General features: G+C 36.0%; 9 protein-coding genes across 9 annotated transcripts; 4 read left to right on the forward strand and 5 right to left on the reverse strand. All coding sequences in view use genetic code 12, as the record gives it.

The window, feature by feature from the left end:
- Positions 1-149: 149 nt before the first annotated feature.
- On the forward strand, positions 150-2,357 carry DASC09_000350 (uncharacterized protein; the record flags this gene model as incomplete). Its single annotated transcript, XM_064993638.1, has 1 exon — positions 150-2,357. One exon carries the CDS (start codon positions 150-152, stop codon positions 2,355-2,357), a length of 2,208 nt encoding a protein of 735 aa, XP_064849710.1.
- Positions 2,358-2,504: 147 nt separating this feature from the next.
- DASC09_000360 (uncharacterized protein) lies at positions 2,505-2,684 on the forward strand (the record flags this gene model as incomplete). The annotated part of the gene is made up of 1 exon (XM_064993639.1): positions 2,505-2,684. The coding sequence occupies one exon, from the start codon at positions 2,505-2,507 to the stop codon at positions 2,682-2,684; it is 180 nt and encodes a 59-aa protein (XP_064849711.1).
- Positions 2,685-2,767: 83 nt separating this feature from the next.
- On the reverse strand, positions 2,768-3,678 carry CYC3 (holocytochrome c synthase CYC3; the record flags this gene model as incomplete). Its single annotated transcript, XM_064993640.1, has 2 exons — positions 2,768-3,553; positions 3,640-3,678. The coding sequence occupies 2 exons, from the start codon at positions 3,676-3,678 to the stop codon at positions 2,768-2,770; spliced, it is 825 nt and encodes a 274-aa protein (XP_064849712.1).
- Positions 3,679-3,995: 317 nt separating this feature from the next.
- Positions 3,996-4,676, reverse strand: DASC09_000380 (uncharacterized protein; the record flags this gene model as incomplete). The annotated part of the gene is made up of 1 exon (XM_064993641.1): positions 3,996-4,676. One exon carries the CDS (start codon positions 4,674-4,676, stop codon positions 3,996-3,998), a length of 681 nt encoding a protein of 226 aa, XP_064849713.1.
- A 355-nt stretch (positions 4,677-5,031) lies between these two features.
- On the reverse strand, positions 5,032-5,775 carry EMG1 (18S rRNA pseudouridine methyltransferase; the record flags this gene model as incomplete). Its single annotated transcript, XM_064993642.1, has 1 exon — positions 5,032-5,775. The coding sequence occupies one exon, from the start codon at positions 5,773-5,775 to the stop codon at positions 5,032-5,034; it is 744 nt and encodes a 247-aa protein (XP_064849714.1).
- Positions 5,776-7,272: 1,497 nt separating this feature from the next.
- Positions 7,273-12,732, forward strand: DASC09_000400 (uncharacterized protein; the record flags this gene model as incomplete). The annotated part of the gene is made up of 1 exon (XM_064993643.1): positions 7,273-12,732. The coding sequence occupies one exon, from the start codon at positions 7,273-7,275 to the stop codon at positions 12,730-12,732; it is 5,460 nt and encodes a 1,819-aa protein (XP_064849715.1).
- A 1,018-nt stretch (positions 12,733-13,750) lies between these two features.
- PFA5 (palmitoyltransferase PFA5) lies at positions 13,751-15,145 on the forward strand (the record flags this gene model as incomplete). Its single annotated transcript, XM_064993644.1, has 1 exon — positions 13,751-15,145. The coding sequence occupies one exon, from the start codon at positions 13,751-13,753 to the stop codon at positions 15,143-15,145; it is 1,395 nt and encodes a 464-aa protein (XP_064849716.1).
- Positions 15,146-15,596: 451 nt separating this feature from the next.
- On the reverse strand, positions 15,597-15,971 carry DASC09_000420 (uncharacterized protein; the record flags this gene model as incomplete). The annotated part of the gene is made up of 1 exon (XM_064993645.1): positions 15,597-15,971. One exon carries the CDS (start codon positions 15,969-15,971, stop codon positions 15,597-15,599), a length of 375 nt encoding a protein of 124 aa, XP_064849717.1.
- Positions 15,972-17,679: 1,708 nt separating this feature from the next.
- On the reverse strand, positions 17,680-20,088 carry TEC1 (Tec1p; the record flags this gene model as incomplete). The annotated part of the gene is made up of 1 exon (XM_064993646.1): positions 17,680-20,088. The coding sequence occupies one exon, from the start codon at positions 20,086-20,088 to the stop codon at positions 17,680-17,682; it is 2,409 nt and encodes an 802-aa protein (XP_064849718.1).
- Positions 20,089-20,509: the final 421 nt, after the last annotated feature.

Genomic DNA, 20,509 nt, shown 5'->3' on the forward strand with positions numbered 1-20,509 from the left:
GATGGGTGATTATTATGATAACCTGAATCAAGGGTTAAGAAGCCCCGTGAGCCTCACCACTTTTTTTGTTGTTTTAAAAATTTTTCAATTACCGCACTCAAAAACATCTTTGATCGATTAAGATTGCAATATTTAAGACATATTAGGTGATGCTAAATAGAAGGATTTCAGCTAAAAGTGCTGGATTGATCCAGCTTGCACTCAGAAATAGATATGTGGCTAGTCAGATAGCTGGGAGCCGCTCCAATTTGTCAAGACCTACTAATATCACTCAAAACCATCTTTACAATATATCATCGTTTTCTACTAGCTCAAGGTCCAACAATGCCAATGCTAGTGCTGCCATCATTAATGAATCCTTGGACAGTGCTGTAAAGCCTCCTGCTCCAATATCCAAAATGAGGAAACCAACACCAGATTTCAAACCTCGACTTGAAGAATTCAATAAGGTGTTAGACGAAATGGTCGAAAAATCACCATATGACGGGTTTGAATTTTTAACTGCTAACCTTGACAATTTAAACAAGACCTTACGTCTTCCTTATTACAGATACTTGCAATTTATTGGAAAGACCTTAAAGAAATTATTAGCCAAAAGTCTTGAAGAATCCAAAAACCCAACTGGCACTAATTTATCTGATCCGGAAAAGATTTTCGAATATTACGTATCACACAAGATGGCAAGTTATGATTGTTACCTTTCAATGTTGCACAATTATATTCTCTCAGATCAATTAGAAAAGTCCATTGAATTGTATGCCAAATATGTGGAGAATAACCAAGGTAAAGAAATGGGTTTTAGAATTCAGATGGCTGGGTACATTTCGTATCTTTTATATATCACAAAGAATGACATCAAATTAGATGTTAATTATATTCAAAAGGTATTCCCATTTGAATCTGCTCCATTTCCTACTGTGGTTATTAACACCCTCAAAAACATAAAGGCTGTTACCGACAAAAAACTCTTGGAGCAGGTTCGTAATGCTGCCAACTCAGTTTTCAGCGCAAATATTGATGTCAATGACCCAAAAATCTATAGTGAAATGAGAAGCCTTGCCGAAAGTGGTTTCATTAGTGAAGTCGGCTATAAATTGGAAAAATTGAGAAGAGCTGCTGCCCTCAAAAATGAAAAATTGCCAGAAACCTTCTTCACCGAAGGTATGAATATATATTCTAGAGCCAATGTTGGAGCGAAATCCTTGTTCTTGTGGAATGAAATGATTTCTTCAGGTATCAAACCTTCAGTTGAATCCTGGAATGCCCTTATTGTTGCCGTTTCCAAGAAAGGTGACAAATCTGACAGAAAAAAGTACATCGATGAAGTTTTCAAAAGATTGACAGACGAAGCTCAGTTGAAACCAAATGCTAATACTTATTGTGCTCTTATTAAATCATATGCTAATGTTCGTGATTTCGACGCTATTGAGGAGGTTTTTGAGAAATTGGTTAAAGAAAAACTCGTACCAGTCACTCTTAAAGTGAAATGTGAATATCTTAGAGGGTTAGCTTTGAAAGATGTTGATAGAAGTTTTGGTCTTTGTAACAAATGGATTGAAAATAATGAGTTTATTCCAGACGTTCCATTGATTAACACTTACATTGAGGTTTACGTCTCTACAAGGCAATTTGAAAAGGCTTCACAAGCATTGGGATTAATTGAATCTTTGAAATTGAAGCCAGATGTTGCTACTTACACCATCATTTTACACATGTTATTCTCGCAAACCAGATCCCGTGGTGAAGTTGTGAATCAAAGTGCCCTTAAGGACTTTTTGAAAGAGATGACTAGCAACGATCTTTCCATGAATTCCGTTACTATTTCTTTGATGATCAATGGTTTGATGAAAGATGGTATGAATTATGAGGCTGGTCGCTCGTTGTTTGATTACTTTCAACGCCATTACCCACTCACCAGAACACACTACTCTTCTATGATTCAAGGTGAATTTCAAGCTAAGAATCATGATGGTGCTGAAGCATTGTTTGAAAGATATATCAAAACTCACAAGAAGATTAACAACAATGTTCAAATGTACAACATGATTATCAATGAATTCACTAAGGCTGGAAAATACAACAAGGCTTATGAATGGTTGGTCAGAATCAAGACTGATACCAAAGATAGTATCAAGCCAAACCATTTCAGTTATTTCTTCCTTATGAATGACCTTGATAAACAAGATAATGTCGAATTAGCTCAACTCGTGGTCAATAATTTGGCAGAAAATACTACATTGAATCATTACGGTAAGAGACTCCCTGGAGTCCTTACCAGTTTGCAAAAGAAGGGGGTAAAGGTTCCTGATAGTGTTTTCAATGTGGCTCAGAAGGAACATACACAAAAGGATCAATAACTGATATATAACCCAGATAAGGTTGAATGTTATGTATATAAGGAATCATGTAAATAAATCATCTTAGAATATGAGCAATTGTTATGCAAATCATTCTACAATTTTTAAGACTAGGGACGTAGAATACCAATTTATGTATGTACAATAATGGAAGATTGCCAGACCTATGGCAAAACATTCATGTTCATGTTCCAAAGCCAATATGCCAGCGAACAAAGAGAAGAAGCAAAAGATCACGAGAAGATCAACCGTACTATAGACAATGGAAAACAAAAGTCAACTGACCAAAGGAGAAAAAATATAAAAGAAAATATGAACCGCAAATGACAAAAAAGTATATATAAAAATAAATGAGGAAAAAAGTGAATAATTTAGGAATAGTTTGAGTATAGATATATATAAAAATAACTCTATTTCTCACCATCTCTACCTAAAGCTTTGGAGATCCAAGGACCACTCCACTTCTTCCATCTATCACATGCATTCTGTGGATTGTCCAAGGCAGGTCTGACATCTAAAAAGAAAGTTGGATGACCTTCTTCACTATCAGCGCCTCCATAATAGTCAATCACGTAACGGACCTCTTTCCATTTATTGCTGCCAGTTTCCGAATCAATTCCTTCACTTCGCAATACCGTCCAATCATGTCTATCAAATGGAGGATTATCACCAAAATAAGTTGGCAACACTTTGGACAAGTACATATACATAGTAGCTCTAGGAGACATTTCATCAGGTCTACCTGTGAATTTAGCCAATCTAGGTTGTATTTTAGCTTTGTGGGTGTATGGTTTTTCCCACTCAAGAATTTCTTGCCAAGCGCCCTCATTAAGAAAGTTATGAACGTCAACCATCGATTCGACGGCATCCTCTTCGACTCCCTCATCTTTGCCCTTACGCACCATAGCATTTAACATCTGTTGAGGTGATGGATATTCCCAAAAACCTTCCCCATCATCGGCACCTCTTGGAATAGTAGAAATAGTTCTTTCAGTAGGCAAATCCAATTTTTGACCAGGGAGTTTTGCAGAAGAGATGAATTTCGGCATGTTGTTCAATGGGTTAATACCTTTATGATCGACAGGGCAAACTGCTGGGACGGGGTCTTGTGTGTCTTTCTTTTTGGTATGCTTGACAGGACATGAACCACCGGAAGAGGCCAAAGCCTTGTGGTTAACAGGACAACCGCTGGTGGTCTATATATATTCTGTTAGTACCTTGGCAACTCGGAAAAGAATTTAAAATAGCCAGGAACCAAGCAAAAACATGAATTATGACTTACTGAATTTGACGCTTCCGAATCAGCCCAGAACCAACCCATTTTTAGAGAGGTAATGTAATCTGTTGATGAGTATTATATTGCTTCGAAGGTTTCTTTCTGATTCCGCCCAATTTTTTTTTTTTTTTTCTTTTTCAACATTTTTCTCTCATGTCTACCGTGCCGGTGAAGAGGTCCGGCATGTATACATCTTACAAATAGACTACAAACAATTTATTTTGGTTGTTTCACTGGTGATTTGAGCCTAGTAGATGATTTCTGTATATCTAAATTGCTGCCTTAATGTTCCTTCCCGTTAGATCTCCTATTTGTTTTTCCCCTCTCCCCTATATTAATCATTGTTGTTTCCAGTCATGCTTTCATGTTTCACCAATAAAGCTAGGACCACGGGTTTCTGTGATATCACCGTAACCCCATTGAACCATCATGGAAATGAAGGCTGTCGCTAGAGCATACTCAAGATCAACAGCATCTTCATCGACCAAAAGCTCAAAATCAAACTTGAATTGTCTCATCAACCTCACTTTAGCAATCCTTTCTCTCAATTCTTCATCACCACCGCCTGGGTTGGATACTTTTTCCAAAAACTTAGAGCCTTTCGTCCACTGGTACTTGGAACCATCATTGAGGTAGAAGCTCCTAAAATTTCCGCCGACACTAGATTCCGCTCTAACTTCGCGATGCTGAACTCCCTGTTTGTTGTGCCAATCTACTGAAGTAGAGAAAAACCCACATCTGATAGTTGCAACCTCTGTTCTTGATGGAAATTCCCTCAAGCACCATACTGGATTCAATGGACTTGCTCTCTCAATGCTATACACCTTCTTTCCTTCCCTGGTGAAAACATTTACCACTCTGTGTCTATTTTTTCGATCTCGTCTGACAAAGTACCCCTTTGGCGTTTGGGTTAAGGGGATGATATTGGCATCAGTGGAGTGGTGATCAATATATGGTTTTAAACCTAGGTGCTCAAAGAAATAAGAAATAATAGTCAAGAAAACTTCTTGTGTGTAAACAGCAGGAGCTTCAAAAATAGGCATGATTGAATATTGGAGATGGCTTAAGGTTGTTTTTTATCCTCAGTCGGATGAAATGATCAAATATTTAGTTTTTTTTTATTTTTGTGGTATCATTCAACAATGAAAGGAAGCAAATAAGGATATTTTTTTTCTGTTTTAAATTATTTATGTGCCATAGGTTCGTAAAATGATGCTGATGTGTTTGTGTCATGTTGGGAGCATTTATGCATAATTATTAAATCTACTTACTAACAGATGCAAATTGAAAAATTTTGAGTAATGCACAATGATTAGTTGGGCAAAAAAACACCATCTATATTGGTACACGTATATATAAAGAAGGTATAATTAAATATGAAGAATTCCTCATTAATCTTTACATAATACTCCAAGAATCTTCACAACCATGACAGAACTTACTGCAAGCAACAGAAGCAGATAATGGATAGTCAGAGACACCAATTTTTTCATCAATGTACTCATCCGCAAAATCATCCTTACCTCTAGCCATGGCACCAACAAAGACACATATACTTTCGTCTTCGTCTAAAGTTTCCACATAATCTTGGACCCGTTGGACCTTGGCATCGAAGGACAAAGTAATTTTACGACATTTGGTTGGCAAATGGTCGGATATTGGGTTCTTGATGACTTTCAACAACTGTTCTTGTGAGTTGACAGAACGAATTGACAACTTGTGTAACAATTGGACCATGAGACCACTGAATCTTTTGAAGGTTCTTGGAATACGGACACTTGGGTTGACTTCAATTAGAACCCCTCTTGCGGTATGGATATAAACTTGGAGCTTTCCAGCTTTGTTAATTGGAGAATCCAACAAAGTCAACAAACATTGATGAGTGATATCTGGTCTAGCCTCTCCAATGTCTTTACCCATTTTTCTCAAAAGACCTTGGTGATCATCACAGTTCAACAAAACATATTTATCGCCTTGACTGCCATTACTAATCTTGTGGGTTTCCAAACAGGCTTGAGAGAGAACAACAATCAATCTTTGGGTTGTTTTGTCCTTGGAGCTGAGAGGAGTTGGCTGCACAGGGGCCAAAGAAGATGGTAGAGTTTTCTTTTCGGTTTTGGTAGAGTTGGTTTTTTCAGACATTGTGATAATAAATTGATGAGATCGTTTTTTTTTTGAAAAAATTTTTTTTTTGGATTAAAGTAGAAGGTGAAATTTCGTCTTAAGCCAGAATAAAGAAGAAATGGAAATAGAAAAAAATAGCAATTAGTTGAATAATTGTCTTAAGTTATTGACCAAACACAAATTCTCTGAATAATATTATGAAGAACACGACAGCAAAGTTCATGTAAGAATGACAAAACTCTCTATGAAGCACAAGATAATAGTCTAACGGACTGTATTTCTAGAACAAGCAAAAAGGGGCTTTTCTATTGAATATTTATATTCCAAAAGCTATTGCAAGAAAAGAATTGGAGGTGAAAAAGTTTCCTTGGGAATTTTTCATATAAAATTTTTTTTTACTCTTCGGAAGATCAGTGGTGCGCGAAGCAAATCTATCTCATAAAGAAGGAAGAATAAGAACAAAAGAAAAAAGGTATGAAATGCGAATTGTTTCCCATCTTTTCATTTTATGATTGCAACAAATATTACGATTGATATTTTCATATTTTTTTAGTACAGGTGTACATTTAATTGGTGTGTCGCACTCGTTTAGCTATGAGGAGTGGTCGTCAGGAACTATTCCTATCTTGGTGTACCACTCCGGTGGTATAATGAGTTACCAGATCATCAATTAAAAGTTCATTAGGAGACGTAATAAATCCTCTCATTAATTTTAAGCTCCGTGTAACTATCAAAGGACATTGCTTCTAGTAAAGTTTCCAGAAGTTTAGCAATACTTTGCCTGAGCTGCTAATAATCTCCCATATAACCCCATATCTGTCCGGCAATGCGTGATGATAGTCACGTTTCCACTCCGGAGGTCGGCGATAAACACATACTATCGGCCACCAATGGGGCTGAACTCCCCTTATTACACAGCGAGGCGCCCGAGGTCAACATGCGTGAGGGCTTCAGGGGGAAATTAAAGAGATATTTTTGTTTGTTTTTTTCTTTGCCTTCTTCAGCTGTAAATTTGGGTGCGGTTTTCATAAATTATTCCAACCAGTGTCTTCGTCCGTAAATACCACCTTCAATCTCAGGATTTTAGTTCTTTTTTAATGATCAGTGACTTCCCATATCTCCATCCCATAATATATCCCACTACGAAACTTCGCGAATAATACTCAACCATTTGGTTGAATTTCTAAGCCTTGCAATTGGTGTAGTCGTACGGAAATCAATCTTCAACTGCTCCATAAATTCTTGCCACACCAGGGTCTCTTCATCTATGGATTATGCGTTTGACATCAACTATGTGCGGGTAAAAAATATTTACTATTCGCACATCGTTACTGTGCTTGTTTACTTTTTTGTTTGTTTTTGTTTTTGTTTTTGTTTACATTTTATTTTTCCTGTTTTTTCTGTGGACAATTTTCTTTCTCAGGGTACATCCACAATACACGTTAAGATCAGCTAACTGACCGGTGCTTGGAATATATTTTTATTTGCGACCTTCTTGCTATTGGCTCTGATAGCATGGTTAGACCTACTTCTTCTCCAAAAAAAAATAGTAGGTTGGCTGCCAGATATTTGGAGAATATTACTGATCAATCTAATAACCTTAACCCTGTGGTTTTATCGAAGAATACTGAAAATAATATACTAGATCCAGATCTGGTTAAGCGAAAATTGGAATCTCCTTTGAGCTCCCCGAAGAGATCAAAGTCATTTAAACGCTACCAGGACAGTCCTCCTGCCAATAAACCTACATCTATGAATTCGAATGCTTTGAGATCTCCGGTGATGGTAGTCAACAAATCCAAAGAACCAGAAGACCTTGGAAACCTATATTCTAGGGATAGATTGAAATCCGTTGACAATAACAAGAAAGTACAAAACTTCGAGGACAAGGAGAATGATGATCATGGCTTGCCAAACATCCAAAATTTGCACTTGAAAACGTCAACCGATAACACTAAAACCAGTCCAAGCCCCAGTCCAAGAAGACTGCCATCAAGATTGGTAGGAGTCTCAAGAATTGAAAGTAGAAACAATGATACCAACAACAAAAAATTCAATTTTCTTGACGAATTGGAAAGCTTCAATGAAAAAAGAAAGAATAACCAAGTCAGTTTGAAGAAGACCCACTCAATTGCCCAAGGAAGGACCCCAAAAGGTAATAAAGGTTACGAATTTTTATGCAGAGTTGCAGAAATTAAACAGTGGATTGAAGAATGCCTCGGAGAAAAGATTGCCTCAACGTTGGAATTGTCAAAGGATGGTTTGAAAAATGGGGTTATCTTAGCTAAAGTCACAAAACATTTTGTTCCAGAATTGGTGAAAAGGATCATTCCTGCAAATTCCAGAGGAGCTATTGAATACAGACATACCGAAAACATTGTCCATTTCTTCTACTTTTTGGATTACATTGATATGCCAGACTTATTTAGATTTGAATTGACAGATTTGTATGATGGTAAAAACATCCCAAAAGTTATCTTTTGTCTTTACGCTTTGTGTTTTATGCTAAGTCAACAAGATGATGCCCCCAAATTGAAGAGTTTAGTTGGTAAACTAGCTTTTGAAGAATCAGATATCAAAAATTCTGAGAGAAGACTAAAAGAAGCCAGTGTTCCGGATTTTGGCAGTTTTGAACCTCTTATGAAATCATTAGAATTGGAAAATGGATTTTTTACCAAAGCCCAAGAAGAAGAGCCTGAAAGACAACAAATCACTCAAGAAAATATTAGCATTAGTTTGGATGAGTCGCCACTTGATATGAATACCCAACTGCGATTAGAACTCTCCGAAATCCATGAAGACGAACCATTGGCCCTGATTCCTAAAGTTAGAAAAATAATTTCAAAGCCTAAGATTCAAATGGAGCCAGAGGAAGAAGAGGATATGCACGAAGAAGAAGAAAATAATCATGTGCGTTTCACACAATCCACTCTCAGAAGAGTTGATAGTATTAAGAAGCCAACTTATAATGATTTTTCTGCCGTCGAAATTGAAGACACTACCATAATTCAAGAACAAGTTAGTGAAGATATGTCGGAAAATGAACTTGATTACGTTCTTCGAAATATTATTGAAGTCCAGTCTCTTGGCCGAGGGTTCATTGCACGTTTCCAGGTTTTTGTGAAAACTACAATGTTAAAAACTTTTGCTGCTGATATCATTCAACTTCAATCTATTGCAAGAAAGAATTTATTTATGAAATCAAATAAGGCCAAAATATTGGCAAAGAAGAAGAAAAGAAGGGTTAATGGAAATTTCATTATCCATCTCCAAGCTAAAGTCAGAGGTAGCTTAGTTAGAAGACAAATCATGGTTAATCTTATAGAAATAAAGAGGGAAAAATACCAAATCGTTCAATTCCAATCAATAATAAGGGGCGAAATTTCCAGATTCTTTACCGACAGCCTATTGATTGAACTTGAAGAACACGATAAAAGTATATCACAGTTCCAGGCTATTTTGAAGGGTATCTTAGTTAGAAAGGATGCTACTAAAAAGGAAATTGGGTTGCTAAAGTCAAGGAGAAAAATAATTACTTTGCAAAGCGTCATAAGAAGTAGTAATTTGAGAAGAAACATTTTATTTACAAATGAAAATTTTGAAAGTATTTCCTCTAATATCATCGAGCTTCAATCAATAATAAGAACACATTTATATCACAAATGTCTTAATGATTTCAACTCATATCGCGCTAGTGATGATGATATCATAGTGAAATTACAATCTTTAATCAGAGGTAAACTAGTTCGTGACAGATGCAAAGATATTTATTATAATATTTATAAGGCAAGGAGTGAGATTATGGAAATTCAAATGGTCGCTAGGGGTGGCTTATCTCGTCAAAGACTCAGCAAAATGATTATGGGTCTCGATTATAATGATACCATTTTTGAAGAAATGACAGCAATAATCAGAGGTGGTCTAGCAAGAAATAGAATGAATAATATTTTAGATGAACTCGACCATAATTATGATGCCATAATATTACTTCAGGCGAACATAAAGGGGGTATTAACGCGATTCAAGATGGAGCTACTTTTCGATGACTTGTGGGAACATGAGAAACCAATAACCAAGTTACAGTCGATGATTAGGGGTGGTTCTGTTAGAAAAAATATGAAAGATATAGTTAACTATTATGATGCAAATGTTGACAAGGTTATCAAGATCCAAAGCTTCATCAGAGCACGTAATCAAAATGATGCTTATAGGAAATTGATTGCCACGAAGAATCCATCGTTGGCAGTTGTTCGTCAGTTTGCTTACTTGTTGAACGACACTAATAAAGATCTTGAAGAAGAGGTCAGGTTTGAGAATTTGAATCACCAAATAATGGTAAAATCTAATGAAAATTCAGAATTGGAGAAGCACTGTAATGAATTAGACGCGAAAATTGCATTATTGGTTAAAAATAAAATTACTTTGGATGAACTCATTCATCAAAATAAGAAACAAGGACAATTGGAATTAGAATTCAAGAAAAAAATCCAAAATGATGAAATCTTCTTGAACTCTCATAAATCTAAGAGCATGGAGTATGAAGCATTTGAGTCTTTGATATATGTGTTGCAAACATGCCCAGAGTATTTTGTTAGGCTTTTTAGAACTTACAACACTAATTACAATGCCAAAGAAGAAATTGAAAAAATGGTGTTGATTTGTCTTGCGTACGCAGGGACTAAGGATCATTCAAAAGTTAAGTCAAGTACTACTAATGGTGTAATGTCTGCTTATCGCTTGGAACCTGAAGCTTCATATTCTTTGAGGGATGAATTTTTATTCATGAATTTGGTCATTAGTGCTATTAAAGACCATATTGGGTCTGCTAATTCTCTTGAGGACTTCTGCTTGAATTCTACTGTGCTTTCTTGGCAAAAACTTTTGAATTTTTTCAATAAATCAACCAACCAGAGGAAATTGGCTAAAAAAATTTTTGGATCATTGATAACATCCATTTCAGAAATTGATAATCTATCTATGGAAAGCAATCCTTTGAAGATTTATAAAGAAATTATCGCTACCGAGGAGCAGGAAACTGGGAAAAAGTCTATAAAACCAAGAAATGTTACTGCCGAAACTGCTATTCAGGATGCAGAAACTAGACAACAATTTATTAAGAATTTGAATCTATTACGTGAATTAACAATCAAAGTTTTGTCGACTATTGAGGATAACATAAATTTATTACCAACTCATATTAAGACTATCTGTTTCCATACTTTTATGATTGCCAAGAAGCATTTTGCAAGTAACACTGATGGAACAAATGCTGAAGATCAAGCTTTTGCTTTTGCTTTAAGTATCTTGATGGATCACTATGTTATACCAATTATCAGTTCACCTGAAAACTATAACATTTCGTTGATCACTTTCAGCACGAAGGAAACTTTGAGTTTAAAAGCTAATTTTGGCTATATTTGTGATGTTTTAGCCCAAATAGCATCTATGACAGAATTCTCATTATCTCAAGTTTATTATCAACCATTGAATGAATTCATACAATCATCCATTCCTATGGCCAAGAGGATCGCCCAAAGAATCTTTGATGTTGGTGATGTGGAGACTGCTTACAATATGAATATTTATAATGATTTAACTGCTAGAGTGAAGCCTTCATTGATAGTCAAAAACGTTGAATTGCTTTCTTTTAAAAATTTCATTCAAGAATATATTGATGACATGGCGCCATCAAAATCCGATCCAATTCATGAATATGCTCAAAAATTATCCAAAGTCAGAAATATTGCGAGAGGCGACCAAATCAGTAAAGAAGTCAGATTATTGTTGAACCCATGCATTAAGAATTTCGCAGGTGTCAAAACAAAGACATTGACTCTTGATGCTAAGAGATGTATGCTTTATATCATGCAGGTTCAATCAACCAAGAAAAATTTGTTGGAGTTGTTACTTTCTAGAATAACTGACCGTGATGAAGAGAGGTTTGAACAAATGATGCTTCGAGAAAAGCGTAATTACCAAAGACAAGTTAGCAATCCAAATCATAAGCCTGAACCGGTTGACGATTATGAGAAAAACGAATTTAGCAAATCAACATTTATGAGAAACGTGTCGACGATGTCTTACCACCAATTGAAATCACATACTTTGGAAGTTATTTTGGAATTAGAGTCTATGGGAAAATTGAACAGAGAAAACAAATTTCAGACTTTATTGAATGAAATTGCTTTTGATATCAAAACCAAACATGATCAAAGAATGAAGCGTGCCAAAGAAATCAGATTATCAGTCCAAACTCTTGACTCTTTGAATGAAAAAGAAAAATACTTGAGAAACTTGTTGGAAACCTATAACAATTATATCAAAAAGTCTATGGAGGGTTTACAGGAAAGTTCATATAACAATAGTTTGAATAAGAAAAAGAAGCTTCTACCATTCTCCAAGCAGTACTTTTATCAAAAGGCACTTAAAAGAAGAGGCAAACAATCAAAGTTTGGTGTTTACCAATATAGCGCCAAATATTTGTACGAAAATAAGATCCTTCTTGAAATTAATGGGGTTAAACATCTTGATTTGTTGAAGGTTGATTTCATTTTTAGCTGTGATGAAGTTGGAGTTTTCATGATTGAACTTGAAGGTGGATTGATTGATGACAACTCTGTACACGATAATGATAAACGTCCAAATTTTGTATCATCAAAAATAATCACCGGAAACGTTGCCCATATTACCAAAAGTAGGAACTCTTCATCGAGATTAACCCTAGATGATTTGTTGCAAAGCCAGTATGAAGGAAAATCGACCATTGCTGTCTATAATGGTATTGTCAATTTTGATACGATCAATTTGTTGACCTTCATCCTCAAGAAGTTTTATGATTCTCACAGCCACAGCACCGGTAGCAACACTTTCGGCTCAAGTCTCACGAGTACCGTCAGTCTCGGAAGTCCGAAAAAACATGGATTTGCCTCTTCGTTTGCTTCATCATTCGGGACTTCCTTCGGCTCAAAGAGATGAGGCATTGTTATTGCTATTACAACTTTATGATCATGAATATTATTGCTATTATTATTTTCCTATTATTTCTTTCTCTTCACACACACGTGTGTATAAATATGTATTATTACTGTCAGTGTGAGAGTGTATTCTTTATTTGTGCTATTATTTATTTTTATTTTATTACCTGCTTTATTTTCACTTTATTTTGATAACCACAATTGGCCTCAACTCTGAGGCAAAATATATCGACGGACATTACGAACCACTATTCAAGTGAATTGTAATCATATTTTACGTTTGTAGTTAGTATTTTTTTGATAACTTACATTCTCTGTTAATCAACCACTATTCTCAAGTGTTATCCCTGAGAAATGTACAGCACAATGTGGGGGAACTTTTTTATTTACCCAACTCTATTTATATTCACGATATTTCATCAAACTCTTATATATTGTTGCTCTATTGTGTGTCCTTTTTGAGGAACTGATGATAATAAAGAAAGAAAGATATACTTGGAGCCGTGCAGCTTACATATGATGTGACATCCATCTGTCAAATATCTTATTATTCAGTATGGTGCCTTGCATGCCGTAACCTCAGTGCTGCACTAAAAGATGTGATAACATCAAATCCGTTTCTCAAAGAAACCTAATATTGCCACATTGACAGCATTCAGCCCAGAATTTCCTTTGTTGATAGTCCACTGGTTCATGGGTGCATGAGCATGTTGTGGGCCGTATAGGCATTTTTGTAAAAAGAAAAAAAAACTCATAGATGGCGCATTACAGAAATAGATCAAAGTCAATATAACTCCAGAGCCGTTTTATAAGCCAGGCAAATCTGCCATAATTTCCTGTGCCTGCTTGTGAATCATATTCTGTTTTTTTTTTGTTTTTTTTTCTACTTCTTCTGAATCGTTTCCTGTTATTTCCTTATTCCTATCTCCATCTTTTTACCCTCGATCACTATTATCTCATTTCAACTCCATCATATATACATACAACTTAATTTTTGGATACCAAAGGGAAAACAAAATATGGCAGCTTTCATCTCACAACTCAGAACAGTGTACTCGCGACTCCTCAAAATGTTTGTCCCGATAGGAGTCGTTGTATTTCTTGGTTACTCATCGTATGTGTTTGTCAAGCCATTAGCTATTGATTTAATTGATAATGAGCAAACTCAGCCGAGTGTCGCCATTGGATTGATAGTCACGTATTGGATTTTGCTTTTATGTCTACTTTTCAATTGGATAATGATACTCATCAATGGACCAGGAGTCATCAATAAAAAGCTTACTCCTTACAAGTTGGTGACTTTCTATGATGAAGATGGCCATGAAATTAGACAAAATCAGTCAACACCTTCCCCGACACAACAAGCCATTCCAGATTATTTCTTTTGCGATATCAATGGATATCCATACTATTGCCCAGACTGCCAATCACTCAAGCCGCTTAGAAGCCGTCATTCCAATGAATTGGGTAAATGTGTGGCAAAAATGGATCATTACTGTACTTGGATTGGATCAATCATTGGTAAGAAAAACTACAAGAATTTCATGCATTTTGCTTTCAACTTTTTGATATATTTCTTTTATTTCTTTATCGTTCTACTTGTTTATATCCCCCAACAAGTTAAGTACAGAAAATCCCTTGCCGCTGATGATTCTCTTCATGAAACATTTATGATTCATGAGGCTAACCCAGTCACTAAGGAATCATTGGAATTGAAAACGAAAGTTACAACCTATATGAATCCGAATTTGGGGATATTGTTAGTGGTTTCGTTCTTTTGGGTCATCATTTTATCAAGTTTCTGGGGACAACATGTTTGGTACCTTTCCAGAAATGAGACAACTATTGAACACCTTAAAGCTAAAAGATCTAAGAAAATCCAAAAATTACTTGCTAAAGGTAAAAAACTTCCTTCGCATTTAGAAAGTATAAAGGACGAAAAAGTCTATGTCAATATCAAATACCATGATCAAAGATTTATTGTGGAAATTGACCACACTGATACTCCATTCAAGAAACTGACTTTCAAGCGCAATTTACAAGAAGTCTTTGGCCAAAGTAATTTACTTACCTGGTGTATTCCCCTAAATTTTACCGCCAGAAAGAAAAATGGCCAAACCGATATTGAATCACAATATTGCAAGACTTTATCGCCAGCGTTGACCTTAACCACCCAGAACGCCCCAGGCTCGAAATCCCCGGTTTCCAGTACCAATACTGGCTCCGAAAATACCCAAACTGAAAAAAATTCTTACTATGATCCATCTGTGAAGAATTCTTCCAAGTCCCAAGATGAAGAATGGTTACTCGACGAACGCTTCAGCGATGAATATTTGGAACATTTATACCAAAAAATCAATGATGGAAAATCTATCAAATTCGTGAGTACCATGGTCCTAAAGACGAACCCTTGAGGGCTTTTAAAGTCTGTAATATCCTGGGGAACTAATTCCCTTTTGTTGCTATTTTTTTTCTTTACAAATATCCATTGTCATTGTTTTTGTGTACTATATAACAGGTTTACTTTTTAGAATATTTTTTTTTTCTTGTTTTTGTTTTAGCTATGGAGTGAGTCTATCGGTTTCCTTTATTATTCTCTAGCTTCACTTGCTCCTTGGTTAGGCAATAGTCATCTTTTGCACATTTAATATTGCTGCTCTTTTATATTACTACTTTTGATTTATTTATTATCTATCAGTTATCTGCATCTAATATATTATACACTACATTATCACCCACCTCATTTTTCAGTCTGCTTTGTAAATAGATAAGATGTGTCTAGATCAGAAAATTTAAACATATATTAATAGCTTCCAAATGAATAAAAAGAACAAAAGAAATACCAACCTTCACAGAATATTTTTTTCAAGGTCCTTTATATCTTCCAGAATTTATCTGGTCTTGTAAGTTGCCATAAGCTTGGCCATACGATGCATTCACTTTACCAGGATACTTGGATCTTTTCTTACTTTGATTCTGCTTAACATGATACTGTATTGGGGCGTTGGCATATGCCATAGGTTGAGGATTTCCCGGAATGATCGTTGGCCCTGTTACATTTGCATTGGGATTTGCCTCAGGAGGATTATGAGGTAGCATGGGATCTTGAACACTATATGGCGGCGGTGGTGGTGCTTCAGACAGCATTGACTGCGAAGCTCCGTTGCTATTCAGTGATTGCGGAGCTTTGTCATGAGACTCGGATCCGCCAGAATTGCCTTTATTAGTATCATTCCACATTATTAAGTGTTCGTGTATTGTTATTATTATTATTATTATTATTATTATTATTATTATTATTATTATTATTATTATTATTATTATTATTATTATTTTTATTATTATTATTATTTTTATTATTATTATTCACTTTTCTTTCTGGTATGTTTATTCAGAAGGAATAAGCATCATTGCTCATCTCATCGCATCGATATTTTTTTTTGGGGCGGAGGATCTGCATGATTCAGCTCGTCATACAGGAAGACACATTTCTCCTGCATGGGCAGTTTAGGCATCACAGGAGATTATTTCTCGTTGCAACAAACAACAAACAACAACAAAAAGACTGATAGAATGCACGAATCTCTTGTAGTATGTGCAATGCACAAGCAGCTTATCGAGTCTTTCAGATATTGCCCGCCGTAACATAGATTGTGTGATAGTCGTCTTGCGAAGCAACCACCATAACTGATCTACGCAATTGCTTGCCAGGGTGCTACCAGAGAATTATTTGACTTTTATTTGTGGATAAACTTTTGTGATTACAGAGGTCTAGATTCCTTGTGGGACACTGCTCAGTAGTGGAGGCAGAGGGGCCGCACGTGGAAAATTATTGGCTGTCAATCTTGCAGCAGTACGCCATCCTTCCTTACCGGATTGGGCGAGGTCCGATTTCCGGATGGGGAACTTTTGTTTCCTTTTTCTGATTAGCCTCAATAAGGGTTTACATGGGTAAATTGTTCTAAACTGTTGGTTTTCTGATTATGGGCTGATTCATCAAGGATTAATTTGATCTCCACTCTTTAACTTTCCACTGCACTTGGAAGCTGTCAGAGTAAAATAATTTAGCACACCTCCTGTCAATGCACTGTAATCAATTAACAGTAATTGTTGGTGTAAAAAAAAAACGAAAAAAAAAAAAACATTGTAACTCTGATAATTAGTTGTGGTGGATCCACAGCAACGGCAAATAAGGAGTAGTATGACCCGCTGTGTTTGGCACTCGTTCTCTCTATTTGCTTGTCACTGATTATCAAACAAAATCTCTTACACTATCAACAGCTAGTGAAATCATCCAAGTGATATGTAATTTCAAAAAAAAAAAAAATCAAAATTGAAAGAAAGAAGAAAAAGAGCTATCTCATCTAGCAAAAAATAAATAGTAAAAAATAAATATAGATATAGTTCAGATAAAAAAATGTAGAAATCCAACCAATATATAAGATATAATAATTCTAAGATTCCAATCTAGGCAAATGACATAAATGTCAACAAATAACAGAAAAAAAAATAGGAAAGAAATATAAGATAAAAATGAAAAGAAATAAAAGAGATCATCAATAGCTCCAAATAGGTCAGAGTAAGTACAGCAAAAAAAAAAAAGACAAAAAACAATACCTGTAACGACCACAAAAAAAAGGAGATAAAAACACAAAATACCAAGCCAAATAAAAGATAAATAACAAATATCGTTCAAAAATCAGAAATATGTGGCCATAACAACACAGCAACGGTTCTTAAGCAAATAACAAAACCATATCCACCCGATGCTAAGCGTTTAAAAGAAGTTAAGATAATTGGTGACAATAATACTTTCACAGAACCAAATGAAGAAGAGAAAATGAATATTGCGTGCGGCAATAAAATGGAAGAATGAATAACGGAAATAAATGAAAATAAAAGGCAAAGATTGAGCAAAACAAATAGGCATCAACAGGGGAATGATCAATTACCAGAGCACTTCTTCTTGACCCTGGAAGCCAATAGGGTTTGCGTTTTGGCGATTAAAACCATTGTCAGCAATGTTAGCAGCATCGTTAAATTGCATTGGCAATGTGAATCCGCCATTGGAAAATTGCGGTTTATTGTCCATTAATCCTAATTCATAATTCATTTCGTAAGAATCAAATCCGGTTTGCGAGCTGCAGTTGGAAAAGTTGCTAAAGTCTGAGTTGAAACTAATGTGGGATTCGGAATCATTGATAGCTGTTCCTTTGGTATTGCCAGCACGAGTAGCCTCACCGTTTTGGGAAGCAGCGGCGGCACTAGCCATAAGGTCAAAGTCGAAATTGATACCATTGGTAGTGGAGTTGGAGTTAGTGTGGGTGGTGGTGGTGTTGGTGTTGGTGAGAGATGATAAATCAATTGGGCTTTCGAGGCGAGAAATTAAATCTTCTTGGCATTGCAACATTTCATTGATAGACCCAGAGTTCATATTAGCAATGTTAGCATTCACAGCTTGATCATTGTGACTGTGCAAAGATGGCACAGGGGTAGTGGAAGGAGTGAATGGAGTGTTCATGAGATTCATATATTGTTGATAATTCATAGCGTGGTTGCTACCGGAAGGTTGGGCAGCATGAGTATAGTTGTTAAAGTTTTGCATCATGTTGTTGTTATTGTTCATAAAATTCATGTTAAGGTTTGGATTAGCAGTCGCATCAAAACTACTGTTACCAAAGTTGAAACCCATACTATTGTTATTGGAAAAGTTGAACTTGGAGTTATTTTCCAAATTAAAGTTACCAGTATTGAAGTTCACTGGGATTGGGTTCATCATTGGTTGTGGAACCAAGGAATGGTTAATCGGGGTGTTGGATCTGCTAGTAGAAGGAGATGCTAAGCCCAAACCAACTGGAGTGGAACTGACAGATGAAGCAGCATTTTTCATGGAAATTTGTTGGTGAACTGGTATACCAGATTGGAGTTGCGGCACTCTGTTCATTCTATTCATTGGCATTTGGTTGATGAGGTGGATTCTTCTAATTGAGGTGTTAGCCTTAGCTTGTTCTTCAACTTTAAGGAATTCCCAAAGAACTAAGGTTCTGATATCTTTTTTCAAGATGTTGGTTGGACCGGTAGAAGAACTTTGAGGTTTTTGAGTGCTTGAACTGATGGAATTTGGGCTCTTGAAAATCAATTGCTTGATAGTTATAGCTCTAATAGCGATATCTTTGTGTTTGTCATCAAGTTGACCACCTTCTTTGGTTTCAGCATTGGTCTTATCTAAAGAAGTGAAGAAAGCATCCCAGAATTCAGGGGCAAACTTGACTTTCAAATCAACATTCTTAACCCCATTAATCACTTCAGTGTTAGTGATTTCTGCAAGGTCCACCAATCTAACGATTTCTTGACCAAAAGAATAAATAACTGTCAAGACGGACCAAGAGGATTCGTTGAGAGAAAGACCTTTCAAGGACAAAGAAAGGCTGGTGTTATACGTTGGTTGGTTGGTTGGCGGGAGAAAAAGCTTGCACATTCCGTGTAAACTTGGGATAGAGGTATTAATAATTGGTCCATTTGGAGCATTACTTGTAAATAACTCGAAGAGCCCAGGGAATCTAGTGGAAATATTAGCATTGTTTTTCAATTTCAAATTGGTATCAAATTCCTTGGATTTAAGAACTGAAAGTTGGGAAAAAGCCGACGAGTTAGAACAAGACATTTGGAAATCTTTGAGGCTGACTTCACAAATATGCTTTGCTTGGTATGCAACACGGCGACGAGGTTTTTTGTGATCTGGTCCCATCATGGAATTAATAGAGCTACCGGTATTGGTAGTGTTACCAATTGATTTTTGGAAGGTGATTTTTGAAAAAACTTGTTCGAATTTTTTCAAAGAATCAGGATCAGAAGGACCATTGTTAATCAAATCAATAATAGGTTGGTTTTTCTTGATATTTTTAATCACTTGGATGTGACTGGAGACTTGCTTTCTAGTTCTCAACTTGCCAGTTTGTTGCAAAATATAATCAGAAATCAATTCGTTACGACCACAAGAACGACCAGAAACTTTGATCTTTGACAAGCCATTTTTAGGGATGATTCTAAGAGCATCCTCAAAAGCGGATTCGACATCTGAACCCCAAACCTCTGACTCGGAGTCTTCAGCAGCAGGAGTAATAATGTTGTTGTTGGCATTAATAATACTAGCGGAGCTGTTGGAAATGTCGGTTATATGGGAGGAGGTAATGGAATCGATTTCATCAAAAGATCTCTTCTTGGAAGGAGTAGAGTCTTCATCATTAGAGTCGTGGACTTGATAGATTTGAGAGCCGTCGTTGGCGATGGAGATATCGACAATCATTGGCAAGTTTTTTCTTGAGCCAGAAGTTGGACTAATAATAGAGTCGGTCATGATAATTGAATTTGTTAATAAGACAATTTATCAATATGCATATATGGAATATATGGTGTAGTAGTAAAATTCTAAAGGATGGTAGATAGTTGGAAAAGTTGCAGGTTTTTAGTTTAAAGGAATGACTAGAGTTGAATGAAACACCACTATGAGAGAGGGGGAATAAAGGAGTGTGGGTAGTGGGTTGGTTATTGTTTATAAAGGAGTGACAGAATGAGGTTGACCTAGAGAAGTGAAAACAGAAAAGAAAAAGAGAAAAGAAAGAAGAAGAAAAAGTTTTTTTTTTTTTCTCTTTCCCTACCTGTTGTTGTCGCTGATGAAAAGGGAATGATGGAGGTATATATTGGGCAAACAATGTATGCAGCGGGTGATAGACATGCAGGGACAGGATGGGACGTTGGTGATTACCCATGGTAGGGCC

The sequence above is a fragment of the Saccharomycopsis crataegensis genome, assembly GCF_037102585.1.
Source record: "Saccharomycopsis crataegensis DNA, jcf7180000000072, whole genome shotgun sequence".
Taxonomy (NCBI): Eukaryota; Fungi; Ascomycota; class Saccharomycetes; order Ascoideales; family Saccharomycopsidaceae; genus Saccharomycopsis; species Saccharomycopsis crataegensis.